This window comes from Zea mays, chromosome 10 (genome assembly GCF_902167145.1).
Source record: "Zea mays cultivar B73 chromosome 10, Zm-B73-REFERENCE-NAM-5.0, whole genome shotgun sequence".
NCBI classification, from domain to species: Eukaryota; Viridiplantae; Streptophyta; class Magnoliopsida; order Poales; family Poaceae; genus Zea; species Zea mays.
The window spans coordinates 57,111,771-57,124,914 of record NC_050105.1 but is presented as its reverse complement, the minus strand read 5'-3'; the positions used below and the strand labels follow the sequence as shown (position 1 = coordinate 57,124,914).

Below are 13,144 nucleotides of genomic sequence, written 5' to 3'. Positions count from 1 at the left end.
TAGTGCATCAAATGATTCAAACTTTTCATTTAAAACCTTTGATGCATCATATGTTCTGACTAACAAATCTGGCAAGGTAGTTGCCAAGTTTGTTGGGGGCAAACACAAGGGATCAAAGACTTGTGTTTGGGTACCCAAAGTTCTTGTATCTAATGCCAAAGGACCCAAAACTGTTTGGGTACCTAAAACCAAGAACTAAACTTGTTTTGTAGGTTTATGCATCCGGGGGCTCAAGTTGGATTATCGATAGCGGGTGCACAAACCACATGACCGGGGAGAAGAAGATGTTCTCCTCCTATGAGAAAAACCAAGATCCCCAAAGAGCTATCACATTCGGGAATGGAAATCGAGGTTTGGTCAAAGGACTGGGTAAAATTGCTATATCACCTGACCATTCCATTTCCAATGTTTTTCTTGTAGATTCTTTAGATTACAATTTGCTTTCCGTTTCTCAATTATGCAAAATGGGCTACAACTGTCTTTTCACAGATATAGGTGTTACTGTCTTTAGAAGAAGTGATGATTCAATAGCATTTAATGGAGTGTTAGAGGGTCAGCTATACTTAGTAGATTTTGATAGAGCTGAACTCGACACTTGCTTAATTGCTAAGACTAACATGGGCTGGCTCTGGCATCGCCGACTAGTGCATGTTGGAACGAAGAATCTTCATAAGCTTCTAAAGGGAGAACACATTTTGGGGCTAACAAATGTTCATTTTGAGAAAGACAGGATTTGTAGCGCATGTCAGGCAGGGAAGCAAGTTGGGACTCATCATCCACACAAGAACATTATGACGACTGACAGGCCACTCGAGCTCCTACACATGGACCTATTCGGCCCGATAGCTTACATAAGCATCGGCGGGAGTAAGTACTGTCTAGTTATTGTGGATGATTATTCTTGCTTCACTTGGGTATTCTTTTTGCAGGAAAAATCTCATACCCAAGAAACCTTAAAGGGATTCTTGAGACGGGCTCAAAATGAGTTCGGCTTAAGGATCAAGAAAATTAGAAGCGACAACAGGACGGAGTTCAAGAACTCTCAAATAGAAGGCTTCCTTGAGGAGGAGGGCATCAAGCATGAGTTCTCTTCTTCCTACACCCCACAACAAAATGGTGTAGTGGAGAGGAAGAATCAAACTCTATTGGACATGGCAAGAACCATGCTTGATGAGTACAAGACTTCGGATCGGTTTTGGGCCGAGGCAGTCAACACCGCCTGCTACGCCATCAACCGGTTGTATCTACACCGAATCCTCAAGAAGACATCATACGAACTCCTAACCGGTAAAAAGCCCAATATTTCATATTTTAGAGTCTTTGGTAGCAAATGCTTTATTCTTGTTAAAAGAGGTAGAAAATCTAAATTTGCTCCTAAGACTGTAGAAGGCTTTTTACTAGGATATGATTCAAACACAAGGGCATATAGAGTCTTTAACAAGTCCTCAGGACTAGTTGAAGTTTCTTGTGACGTTGTGTTTGATGAGACTAACGACTCTCAAGTAGAGCAAGTTGATCTTGATGAGATAGGTAATGAAGAGGCTTCGTGCGTCGCGCTAAGGAACATGTCCATCGGGGATGTGTGTCCTAAAGAATCCGAAGAGCCTCCAAATGCACAAGATCAACCATCCTCCTCCACGCAAGCATCTCCACCAACTCAAAATGAGGATGAGGCTCAAGTTGATGAAGGAGAAGATCAAAAAGATGAGCCACCTCAAGATGACGGCAATGATCAAGGGGGAGATGCAAATGATCAAGACAAGGAGGATGAAGAACCAAGGCTACCACACCCAAGAGTCCACCAAGCAATCCAACGAGATCACCCTGTCGACACCATCCTCGGCGACATTCATAAGGGGGTAACCACTAGATCTCGTGTTGCACATTTTTGTGAGCATTACTCTTTTGTTTCCTCTATTGAGCCACACAGGGTAGAGGAAGCACTCCAAGATTCGGATTGGGTGGTGGCGATGCAAGAGGAGCTCAACAATTTCACTCGGAATGAGGTATGGCATTTAGTTCCACGTCCTAATCAAAATGTTGTAGGAACCAAATGGGTCTTCCGCAACAAGCAAGACGAGCATGGTGTGGTGACAAGGAACAAAGCCCGACTTGTGGCCAAGGGATATTCACAAGTCGAAGGTTTGGATTTCGGTGAAACCTATGCACCCGTAGCTAGGCTTGAGTCAATTTGCATTTTACTTGCCTATGCTACTTACCATGGCTTTAAGCTTTATCAAATGGACGTGAAAAGTGCCTTCCTCAACGGACCAATCAAGGAAGAGGTCTATGTTGAGCAACCTCCGGGCTTTGAAGATAGTGAATACCCTAACCATGTTTACAAACTCTCTAAGGCGCTTTATGGGCTCAAGCAAGCCCCAAGAGCATGGTATGAATGCCTAAGAGATTTTCTTATCACTAATGGCTTCAAAGTCGGAAAGGCTGATCCTACTCTTTTCACTAAAACTCTTGACAATGATTTGTTTGTATGCCAAATTTATGTTGATGATGTTATATTTGGGTCTACTAACGAATCTACATGTGAAGAATTTAGTAGGATCATGACACAAAAATTCGAGATGTCAATGATGGGGGAGTTGAAGTACTTCTTAGGATTTCAAGTGAAGCAACTCCAAGAGGGCACCTTCATTAGCCAAACGAAGTACATTCAAGATATTCTAACCAAGTTTGGAATGAAGGATGCCAAACCCATCAAGACACCCATGGGAACCAATGGGCATCTCGACCTCGACACGGGAGGTAAATCCGTAAATCAAAAGGTATACCGGTCGATGATAGGCTCTTTACTCTATTTATGTGCATCTCGACCGGATATTATGCTTTCCGTATGCATGTGTGCAAGATTCCAAGCCGACTCTAAGGAAGCTCACCTTACGGCTGTAAAACGAATCTTGAGATATTTAGTTTATACTCCTAAGTTTGGGCTTTGGTACCCTCGGGGATCCACATTTGATTTAATTGGTTATTCGGATGCCGATTGGGTGGGGTGTAAAATCAATAGAAAGAGCACATCGGGGACTTGCCAGTTCTTGGGAAGATCCTTGGTGTCTTGGGCTTCAAATAAGCAAAACTCCGTAGCTCTTTCTACCGCTGAAGCCGAGTATATTGCCGCAGGTCATTGTTGCGCGCAATTACTTTGGATGAGGCAAACCCTTAGGGACTATGGTGACAAATTAACCAAAGTTCCTCTTCTATGTGATAATGAGAGTGCAATCCGCATGGCGGATAATCTCGTTGAACATAGCCGCACTAAACACATAGCCATTCGGTATCATTTTCTAAGGGATCACCAACAAAAGGGAGATATCGAGATTGCATATATTAACACTAAAGATCAATTAGTCGATATCTTTACCAAGCCACTAGATGAACAAACTTTTAACAAACTTAGGCATGAGCTAAATATTCTTGATTCTAGGAATTTCTTTTGATATTTTGCACACATAGCTCATTAATATACCTTTGATCGTGTCTCTTTTATATACTATGACTAATGTGTTTTCAAGTGAATTTCAAACCAAGTCATAGGTGTATTGAAAGGGAATTGGAGTCTTCGGCGAAGACAAAGGCTTCCACTCCACTCCATCAAGTATTCATCCTTCGCCGTCGCTCCGAGGAACTCTCCGTCTTTGGTATAATCTTTACTCATATGTTATTTACCAAAGGGGAGAAAAGTAGTTTTCAAGGGCTTATATTTCACTCTAAGTATCCGTTTTTGGCGATTCATGCCAAAGGGGGGGGAAAGTATTAGCCAAAGCAAAAGGACCGCACCACCACCTAATTTTAAAAACTCATGATTTTTCAAATTGGTATCTTATTGTGTTCAAAAGGGGGAGAAAGTAGTATTTTCAAAATTGATATCTTAAAACCCTCTTGAACACTAAGAGGAGGAATTTATTGAGAGAGAGTTTTGTTTTAGTCAAAGGAAAAGCATTTGAAAAAGGGGGAAGAAAATTTCAAATCTTGAGAATGCTTCTCAAAATCTTATTCATTTACCTTTGGCTATTAGCAAAAGAACTTTGAAAAGAATTTACAAAAGAATTTGCAAAAACAAAACATGTGGTGCAAGCGTGGTCCAAAATGTTAAAAATAAAGAAACAATCCATGAATATCTTATGAGAATTTCTATTGGCCCAATTCTAAGTAACCTTTGCACTTACAATTATGCAAACTAGTTTAATTATGCACTTCTATACTTGCTTTGGTTTGTGTTGGCATCAATCACCAAAAAGGGGGAGATTGAAAGGGAATTAGGCTTACACCTATTTCCTAATTGATTTTGGTGGTTGAAATGCCCAACACAAATAATTGGACTAACTAGTTTGCTCTAGTCTATAAGCTCTACAGGTGCAAAAGGTTCACAATCAGCCAATAAAAAGACCAAGAAAAGGGTTCAAACAAGAGAGCAAAACACAACCCGAAAGGCACCCTGGTCTGGCACACCGGACTGTCCGGTGCACCAGGGGACTCCAAGCTCAACTTGCTACCTTCGGAAATTTTCAAGGGCGCTCCGCTATAATTCACCGGACTGTCCGGTGAGTCACCGGACAGTGTTCGGTGCACACCGGACTGTCCGATGTGCCAGCGGAGCAACGGCTCCTTCCGCGCCAACGGTCACCTGCTACAGCATTTAATGCGCGCCAGAGCGCGCAGAAGTCAGGCACGCGCGAGAAGGCGCACCGGACAGCCCAGAGGCCCCACAAGTCAGAGCTCCAACGGTCGAACCCCAACGGCCTGCTGACGTGGCTGGCGCACCGGACTGTCCGGTGCGCCATGCGACAGCACACTTCCAATGGCCATTTTTGGTGGTTGGGGCTATAAATACCCCAACCACCCCACATTCAATGGCATCCAAGTATCCAAGTTTTCCACTCTTCTACACCTTACAAGAGCTAGCATTCAATACAAGACACACCAAAGAGATCAAATCCTCTCCCAGCTCCACACAAAGCTTTAGTGATTAGAGAGAGTGATTTGTCGTGTTCATTTGAGCTCTTGCGCTTGGATTGCTTCTTTCTTTCTCATTCTTCTTGTGATCAAACTCATTTGTAATCAAGGCAAGAGACACCAATTGTGTGGTGGTCCTTGCGGGAACTTCGTGTTCCGTTTGATTGAGAAGAGAAGCTCACTCGGTCTAAGTGACCGTTTGAGAGAGGGAAAGGGTTGAAAGAGACCCAGTCTTCGTGACCACCTCAACGGGGAGTAGGTTTGCAAGAACCGAACCTCGGTAAAACAAATCATCGTGTCACACTCTTTATTCGCTCACAATTTGTTTTGCGCCCTCTCTCTCGGACTCGTTTCTATTTCTAACGCTAACCCGGCTTGAAGTTGTGCTTAAGTTTGTAAATTTCAGATTCGCCCTATTTTCACCCCCCCTCTAGGCGACTTTCAGATGGCTATACTCATGGTTTCTGGTATTTTTTTGTCTTAGGAGGCGCCTTTTGGGATAACAACTTGGGTTTATGATAAAAGTTGGTTTCTACTAATAATAAATACCTGACGGACTAAAAGCAACTGCTTCAAACCTAACCCCACATACAGCTAATCCACTTTAGCCAAACGGGACATTTGCTGAGTATGTTGATGTGTACTCACCCTTGCTTAAACACAAAACACCAGGTTGTCCATATTGCAACCACTACTCAGGAGAAGATGACGACAACGTGGAGGACTTTCAGGAGTTCCAGGACTTCAAGGAGTTCTAGACTAGATTAGTGGCATTCCCCAGTCAGCTGTCTGTGAAGGCCTTATTTTTATTGTGTTTCGCTTTAGCACTTTGATTACTCGTTAAGTTGATGACTATGTGGATGTCTATGACATTGTGATGTAAAAAATTAATACTTCTTTATGTTATTATTCGAGCACTGTGCAATGGTGTACAATTATGTAATCACTATGTACGTGAATTTCTGATTCTGACATGTATATGGTTCGCATTCGGTTTTCCTTCTGAAACCGGGTGTGAAATAAGTGGTATCAAAGTCGTGCTGACTGTAGGACCGCTAACCTAGAGTAGTAATGGTCGTTCTAAGGACTATTGACCCTCACTCTCACCTTGATCTCTGGTGCCACTTCAAAAGTTGGTTATCTTGCCCAACCCTATGTTATACTACTATATATATTGTACCTTGCTAATATTTTATTTTGGTTCTGTCTATGGCTTACTTACCTATCATAATAGTTCTGCTCTTACTCTTATGGTTACAGTGTCTTTTGTAGATGGCCCGTCTTAGGCACACCGCTCATAAGTCGCTGATCCCTTTCCTGCCATCTCGCCTTGCTGAGCATCCACTTCAGCGCACAGTGGCCGGTCAGTCGAGTCACTTGGAGAGGCAGCACCATCGTCTGCATGAGGAGCAGGAGCGCCGACGTCAGGAGAGGGAGCAACAGGACTCTTCCTCTCCGCCTCCACAAGAGCTAGAGTTTATGAGGCGCCCCTCCCCGGTGCCCCAGCCGGAGGCGCCCCCTGCACCACCATAGGGTGCTGCGGCTGCTGGAGGAGGTCCTAGAGGAGACCCCGACAGAGACGACGACGATGGAGATAGCTCAGGCCATAACATTGAGCTCTCGAAGGAGCAAGAGCCAAAGGGATGGTTCGCCCGACCCATCACCCGTGACGCTGTTCACGGTTGTCAATTTCGCTGATTGTGTGTATCCTCCGAATTACTTTCGACACATGTATCGCATGAGTTGGCACCTTTTTTGAGTATTATGCTTAGATTAGGTGAATACTCTCCGTATTTCACCCAAAGAGAAGATGCTCTAGGCTTGTTAGCCTATGGATCTGCTATAGATTCAAAGCTAGCAAGATCAACTACATTAGAGTGTCTAGAGAAGTTTTGTAAGGGTATCATTCACTTTTATTGGGAGGAGTTCTGACATCGACCAAATGTCGCGGATACTCAGCATCTACTAGCAAAAGCAGAAGAGCGTGGCTTTCTAGGCATGCTAGGAAGTATTGATTGTATGCATTGGCAATGGAGGAATTATCGAGTCGCCCATGCCGGTCAATTCGCAAGGGGGATTTCAAACATCCCACCATCATCTTAGAAGTTGTTGCATCGTATGATCGGTGGATCTAGCATGCTTTTTTGGGTGCCTGGGTCCAACAATGACATTAACGTACTCAACCAGTCGCCATTATTCACTAATGTCCTTTATGGTCAAGCACCTGTAGTGAACTTCATGGTTAATGGACACAAATACAATAGGGGATACTATCTTGCCGACGACATCTACCCTTCCTGGCCGGTGTTCACTAAGGGTATTTCTCTTCTACAAAGTGAGAAACATCAGTTATTCACAAATGCTCAAGCAGCATGGCGCAAAGATGTCGAGTACGCTTTTGGAGTGTTGAAATCTCGGTTAGCAGTTCCTGGATGTTCTTACTCCCAGAGTACTCTTGGGTTGATCATGCGTGCATGTGTCACTTTGCACAAGATGATCATCGACCACGAGCGTGATGTCGATTTGGACGAGACACATATAAGACAATTGATTCTACATTCGGCCCGACGATCTACTACAATGCTCCCTGAGCCTAGCAGTCATGATTCAAATGGACACCTAGATGACGGATACATCGATGTATACGACTCCAACATGATTTTATTGAGCACGTGAGGAATCATTAGATTTATGTAATTTTCTATTAATTATTATGTAATTTCTTTAATTTCCACTTACTTTTTTCTTTTAATTATTATGCACTTTGTATTTTTTAATCCAATAAAAAATTATACTATGTGATTTGTAAGCATTAAAATAAATGTGTGATTACATAATAATGAAATAGAAAATTAGATATGGCTATGGACTAAGACCATAAATCTGCTACAATTTATATACTTAAGCAGTAGAGACCAGAACGAAGTCTAGAAGTAACGTAGCAAAGGCGAGAGGGGATAGTGCCAGGAACCCATGCTCCACCTGTCCACCACAGGCCACAGCTACGCGCCTGCGCTTACGCCCTACGCCTCCGGGAAGGGAAGGTGAGAAAGAGAGGGGCGAGGCCGCGAGGGCCGAGGGGGAAGATAGAGAAAAGACATGGAAGGAATGTCCAGCTGGAGGCTCCCGCGGCCAGTAGTGGGAGCGAAGCGCATCCGCAGAGGATCCTCGGTTGGAGGCTCAAAACCTCCCGCACCCAACCAAACTCCAGCGGTGCTCCTCTACTTCTCTACATCACACCCCCTCTACTGCTCCTTCCGTTTACTCCCTCCTGCAAACCTCACATCCCTCCCTCTCCTCTCCTCTCCCTCTTCCCTCTCTACGCCCCAAACAAACAAAGCTAAGGAAGAAACCGAGAAATCTCCCTCCTGTTGTCTTGGCGGTGAGGCAAGGTCCAACGGTGAGGATCATGTCTGCGGCGTGGGAAGGCGGGAAGGAGAAAGGCGCGGCCACCCCCGCCCCCGGGGGCGCGTGCGAGCTGTGCGGCGCCATGGCCAGGGTGTACTGCGGTGCCGACGAGGCCACGCTCTGCTGGGGCTGCGACGCGCAGGTGCACGGCGCCAACTTCCTGGTGGCGCGCCACGCGCGCGCGCTGCTGTGCCGGGGCTGCGCGCGCCCCACTTCGTGGCGCGCCGCGGGCCCGCGCCTCGGCCCCTCTGCCTCCCTCTGCGACCGCTGCGTCCGCCGCGGCTCGGGTGCCGTCGGCGTGGGCGGTGACGTGGAGATGGGCGGCACGGGCGACGGCCGCGGGGACGAGGAGGAGGAGGAGGATGACGACGAGGAGGATGACGATGTTGTGGTCGAGGATGACGACGACGAGGAAGAAGGGGAGGGGGAGAACCAGGTCGTGCCCTGGACGGAGGAGGCCGAGGCGACGCCGCCGCCCGTCGCCAGCTCCACGTCCAGCAGCAGCCGTGAGGCCCCCGCCAACGGCGCGAGTGGTGGAGAGTGCGCAAAGGTGCGGCCTTTATTGCCCTTCTCTCTTCACCTGCTCCTCGATTTGCCATTCTGTCGCTCGATCTGCCATTCTATCGCTTTGCAAAGATGCAATTTTTTTATAGTCGATCGGGCCGCTTTCCCTGCCTTCGTGAATCGCGGTCCATATGATCGACCATTTCCTCCAATTCGTGAGCGACCGGTCGTTCTGATCCAAATGTCTCCACGTTTGTTCCAGGAAAACATGCCGTGCTCCACATCGCAGACGGGCCTGCTGTGCCACAACTCGTCGTCAGCGCGCCACGGCGGCCGCAGCGACGAGGTCACCTCGTCCCGGAACGGTGGCCGGTTCCTCGCCTCCGGCCACAGGAAGAGATCACCCTCAGATTTCTTCGGCTCTGCGTCGGCGCAATCCGGGAGCGGCCCACCAGCGATGAATGGCTCCAACGCGGGTATTGGCCGAAATGAGTGAGTCTGCAAACCCCCCTCGATCTGGAAATTCCATGGCATATTTTATTTCTGTGAATACTTAAGAACTGCAAGTACCATTCACTGTACTTCAAAATAGAGAAGTTTCTGCTAGCGAACATGGATGCAATTATGCGTCTTAACAAGCATGATGTGAAGTACCGAATTAAAAACTAATTTTGGTAGATCAATCTCTTTTAAATAACTCGTGATTAGCATTGCCAGGGAAGAATTAATAAAAACAAATGATTGTAAGGTGAGCGAATTGATGTAAAAGAAGGTTGATAGCTACTTATGGGTTCCACGGGCATGGAGTTTGTACCCCTACAAAAGGGATGGCTGCATCATAATGAGAAAGCTTTGCTTGCCTTGCCGAGAGCCATCATATGATGCTTGGAGTGATCCGCAATCCCAGTAGTGATGGGTAGCAAACCTGCTTTTAGATTCCAAAAGCATTACATTTCCAATTCTCATTATGAGTCGGATTAGTGACATGTAGGTGGTGGTATTCTGGCTTTTAGAATGCTAGTATTTACTCTCTTCTGTTGGAGAAGGTCCATGTGTAGTATTTGAGACGTACTTATTGCTGCTAGGATGACTTCTGATTGGTCATTTCTATAGGTTGGAACACCTTTTGGTGAAATTTGGCAACTCAGTATGAGTCTTGCTTTGTGATTATGATCAAAGTCGCTCATGGCAGATTCCTGTTTCGTTATTGCAGCTTTACCTGAGGCAAGGCGACTCCCGGTGACTGGTGTAGATGCTGATGCTAACTACATTAGAAGATCACTTTTAGTGTATCGAAGCGTGGGGAAGACGTGGATCACGACGAGATCAGCTTCCACGAGGCATACACCTTCCTTCGGCCATCGAATCGAGGCGTGCAACTTTCTTCGCAGTCAACCTTGCACGTTGGGGAGTTAGTTGTCAGGGCAGCTGCGCGAGGACCATGATAGTATTCCTAAATGGTGACGGTTATGTTGGAGATTGTATATGTCCCCATTACTTTGTCGTGTTTAAATTCCTTCCTCCCCTTGTGTTTGTGGATGATGCGGATTCGCTGACCTAAGAGAAATGATATAGGGTTTCATTTGCACTGGCATTGTTTGATGGCCTCACTGTCTGGATTCTGCCCTCGGTCGCAATTTCTTGTCTCGCCACAGTTCTTTTGGTGAGATTTAAGGTATGTTTGGTTCAATCGCCACACTTTGCCACGTCTAAAGTTAGACAAGTTTGATCACTTTGCCACGTCTAAAGTTAGACAAGTTTGATCGAGTTATATGTGTTTGGTTTATAGTTACAATTGTGGCAAGATTTTTATTCTGCTGCTTAGGTCTTACTCGTCAATGACTTGTAAAGGTGTGGCAGATTCTTTTAGACATGTCACTGTTGTAGCGTAGAATTTGAGCGCATAATTTTAGACAAGTGTGACATAAAATTTATGCCAATTTTTGGCACCTTTTAAGTAAACAACCAAACAGGCCCCCTTACTCTTATGGTTGCAATGGCAGCTGAAAGCCTGAAACATGCGACGCTGTTGCTCACCTGGCAACACAATTTGGGCAAGTTGCAACATGGCAAAGATGATGGATCTAGAGTTCTTTAATCACCCAGTTGGGCATGGGATTATTAGGATACGATTCTTGTATGGATCCCTAGTTATCTGATCAAATAGGTGTTCTTAATAAACGGGGAAAATATCCAGCCATATATGTAGGGGCAACGCAGAAGTAACATCATTTGAAAAATCTGCAGAGAGGTTGAGGTCGATCTGGGTCAGTGAAAGCAACGGGCAGATTTTGATACTGCCACAAGCCTGCCTGCCCGCTTATGTGCCTAGAGGCATCAGATTCTTCGTCCTTTTTTGATCCCAGGCCCGGTCGCCATCGACATCGCTCACCACAAAGAAACACGCCTGAAAACGAGAGCGGCGGGGGGGGGGGGGGGGGGGGGGGCACATACATCATGGTCCATGGATGTACGCCTGTCTGCTTGCTTGCTTGCTTTGTGGTGCGAAAGAAAGTTGCAGGGAACTGAAGCGTTTCTATTATAATATTCTGCTGGCGTTTAGCATGGACATGGATGCCACATGCCTGCCGGTGGTCTGCAGCTTTTTGCTTGCAAACGGTGGTATACACTTGGGCGATAGGTTAGTGGCCAAGCGTGAGTCATCAGGAGCTCATAGCTTTGCCATAATAATCTTGATTGACCACTGCTTATATATATTTTTTTAAAAAAGAGCCTTAAGTTTATTTCGAGAAGAAACACCTCGTCATACTAATAAGCCTAGCTTTGCCATAATCTTCTGCCTGCCGGGAAAATTAACAGCATGCCCTGACCTGATGGTCCTATAGGCGCCATTGACATGGGATATTTTATCGGTCGCGGAATAATCTTCTTTTGATGATGCTTTATTTATTCTACTTGAGAGTTTGCATAGCCGCCAGCCGTTGGGCTAGCATAAGCATTGGAAGCGTCCAAGGGGAACAAGAGAAAGCTAGCCAGGAGGAGCACGGCCATGGAATGCAAAAGGGGGGGAACAACTTTTACTAGGAAGCTATCAGTCCTCGGAAATGGTCCACAAGCGATCTCACTCACCCAACCCAAGCCATCTCGAAAGATCTCTGCACAAGAGAACCGGCAGAGGCAGGCCACAAGATGGTACACTGACACAGTATTGTTCTCCTCTGGAACGTGGGGTCAGGCAGAGTAGTTGCATGGCACTTCAAATTCTCACCAAGGAGTCAAAAGAGGCCACTCCTCACTCTAGCTCTAGGTGCCTCTGCCAGTTACTTCACCTGCAGTTGCAATGACCTAACATGCAGATGAAGTATATACGTACTACAACGACATATAAAAAAACGATTACCTTTTCTATAATAGCATTAGCCACAATATTACGAAAATGGTTATTTTAAATGTTTTTCGTCTTATCAAAAAGTTTGTAACTAGGAATACTGCATAGATGGTACCTTTTATCGGCTAAATTGTACTACATCAGTCCCAAAATAAAATTCGTCTTACATTTTTAATTGATTTATACAATAATTAATGTATTTGTTTTATACAGGCGTCTAGATTCATCATTATCTATTTGAACATAGACATAAAGATCCAGAGCTAAAGCGACTAATATTTTAGTACGGAGGGAGTAGTTGTGTTTTAGCCACTAATAGTTCTCAAACATTTTTAAAATACTATCGAGGTTTTTCAACAACACTCTCCTTTATTCCCTCTTCTCATGCACAACTCAATGCTTGTGAAAACTACCTTATTCACGCTGATCTCATGAACGATTTGCTCGTATAGCCGGATACTCCAAGGCTACCTTATAGAATATTCTTCAAGACATTGAGGCAATTGCTTGCAACTTTGAAGCTCTCTGCTCGTAAGTCCATGGCTAATGAATGCCATACCTTCTCTGCAGGCAATGAATTCCATTACCTCTAGATCAATTATTCGCCGTAGAACTAGAGCTAATGCTCACATGAACTGACCAGCCACATGCCCACATCCCTGGCAACTCGCCATTGCCAAAGCCTTCAACTCATTCATGGACAACCCTGCTATTGGGAGAAGACTTTGCCAGAAGACCTCAAATAACGAAACATGTTGTCTTATGTCTGTTTTATGAGGTAGATCATTCAGATTTTGGTTCTCTGCTTAAGATTGACGAAGGAAGAAACGAAGTTTCGTCGATTTATCAGTACCTCCTTCGGAAGAGGAGGGTTGAACTAGGCTTCGTCTGACTCAAGTAGCAAAAAAAAGGAGT

General features: G+C 45.3%; 1 protein-coding gene across 2 annotated transcripts; it reads left to right on the top strand.

Annotated features, from left to right (window-relative positions):
- The first annotated feature begins 8,049 nt into the window (after positions 1-8,049).
- LOC109943107 (zinc finger protein CONSTANS) lies at positions 8,050-10,474 on the top strand. 2 transcript variants are annotated; one of them, XM_020545939.3, is made up of 3 exons: positions 8,050-8,926; positions 9,143-9,372; positions 10,094-10,474. In XM_020545939.3, the coding sequence occupies exons 1-3, from the start codon at positions 8,378-8,380 to the stop codon at positions 10,101-10,103; spliced, it is 789 nt and encodes a 262-aa protein (XP_020401528.1). In that variant the 5' UTR covers positions 8,050-8,377; the 3' UTR covers positions 10,104-10,474. The 2 variants fall into 2 exon arrangements, with proteins under 2 accessions (XP_020401528.1, XP_020401527.1); XM_020545938.3 differs by having other exon boundaries at positions 8,093-8,926; positions 9,143-9,356.
- Positions 10,475-13,144: the final 2,670 nt, after the last annotated feature.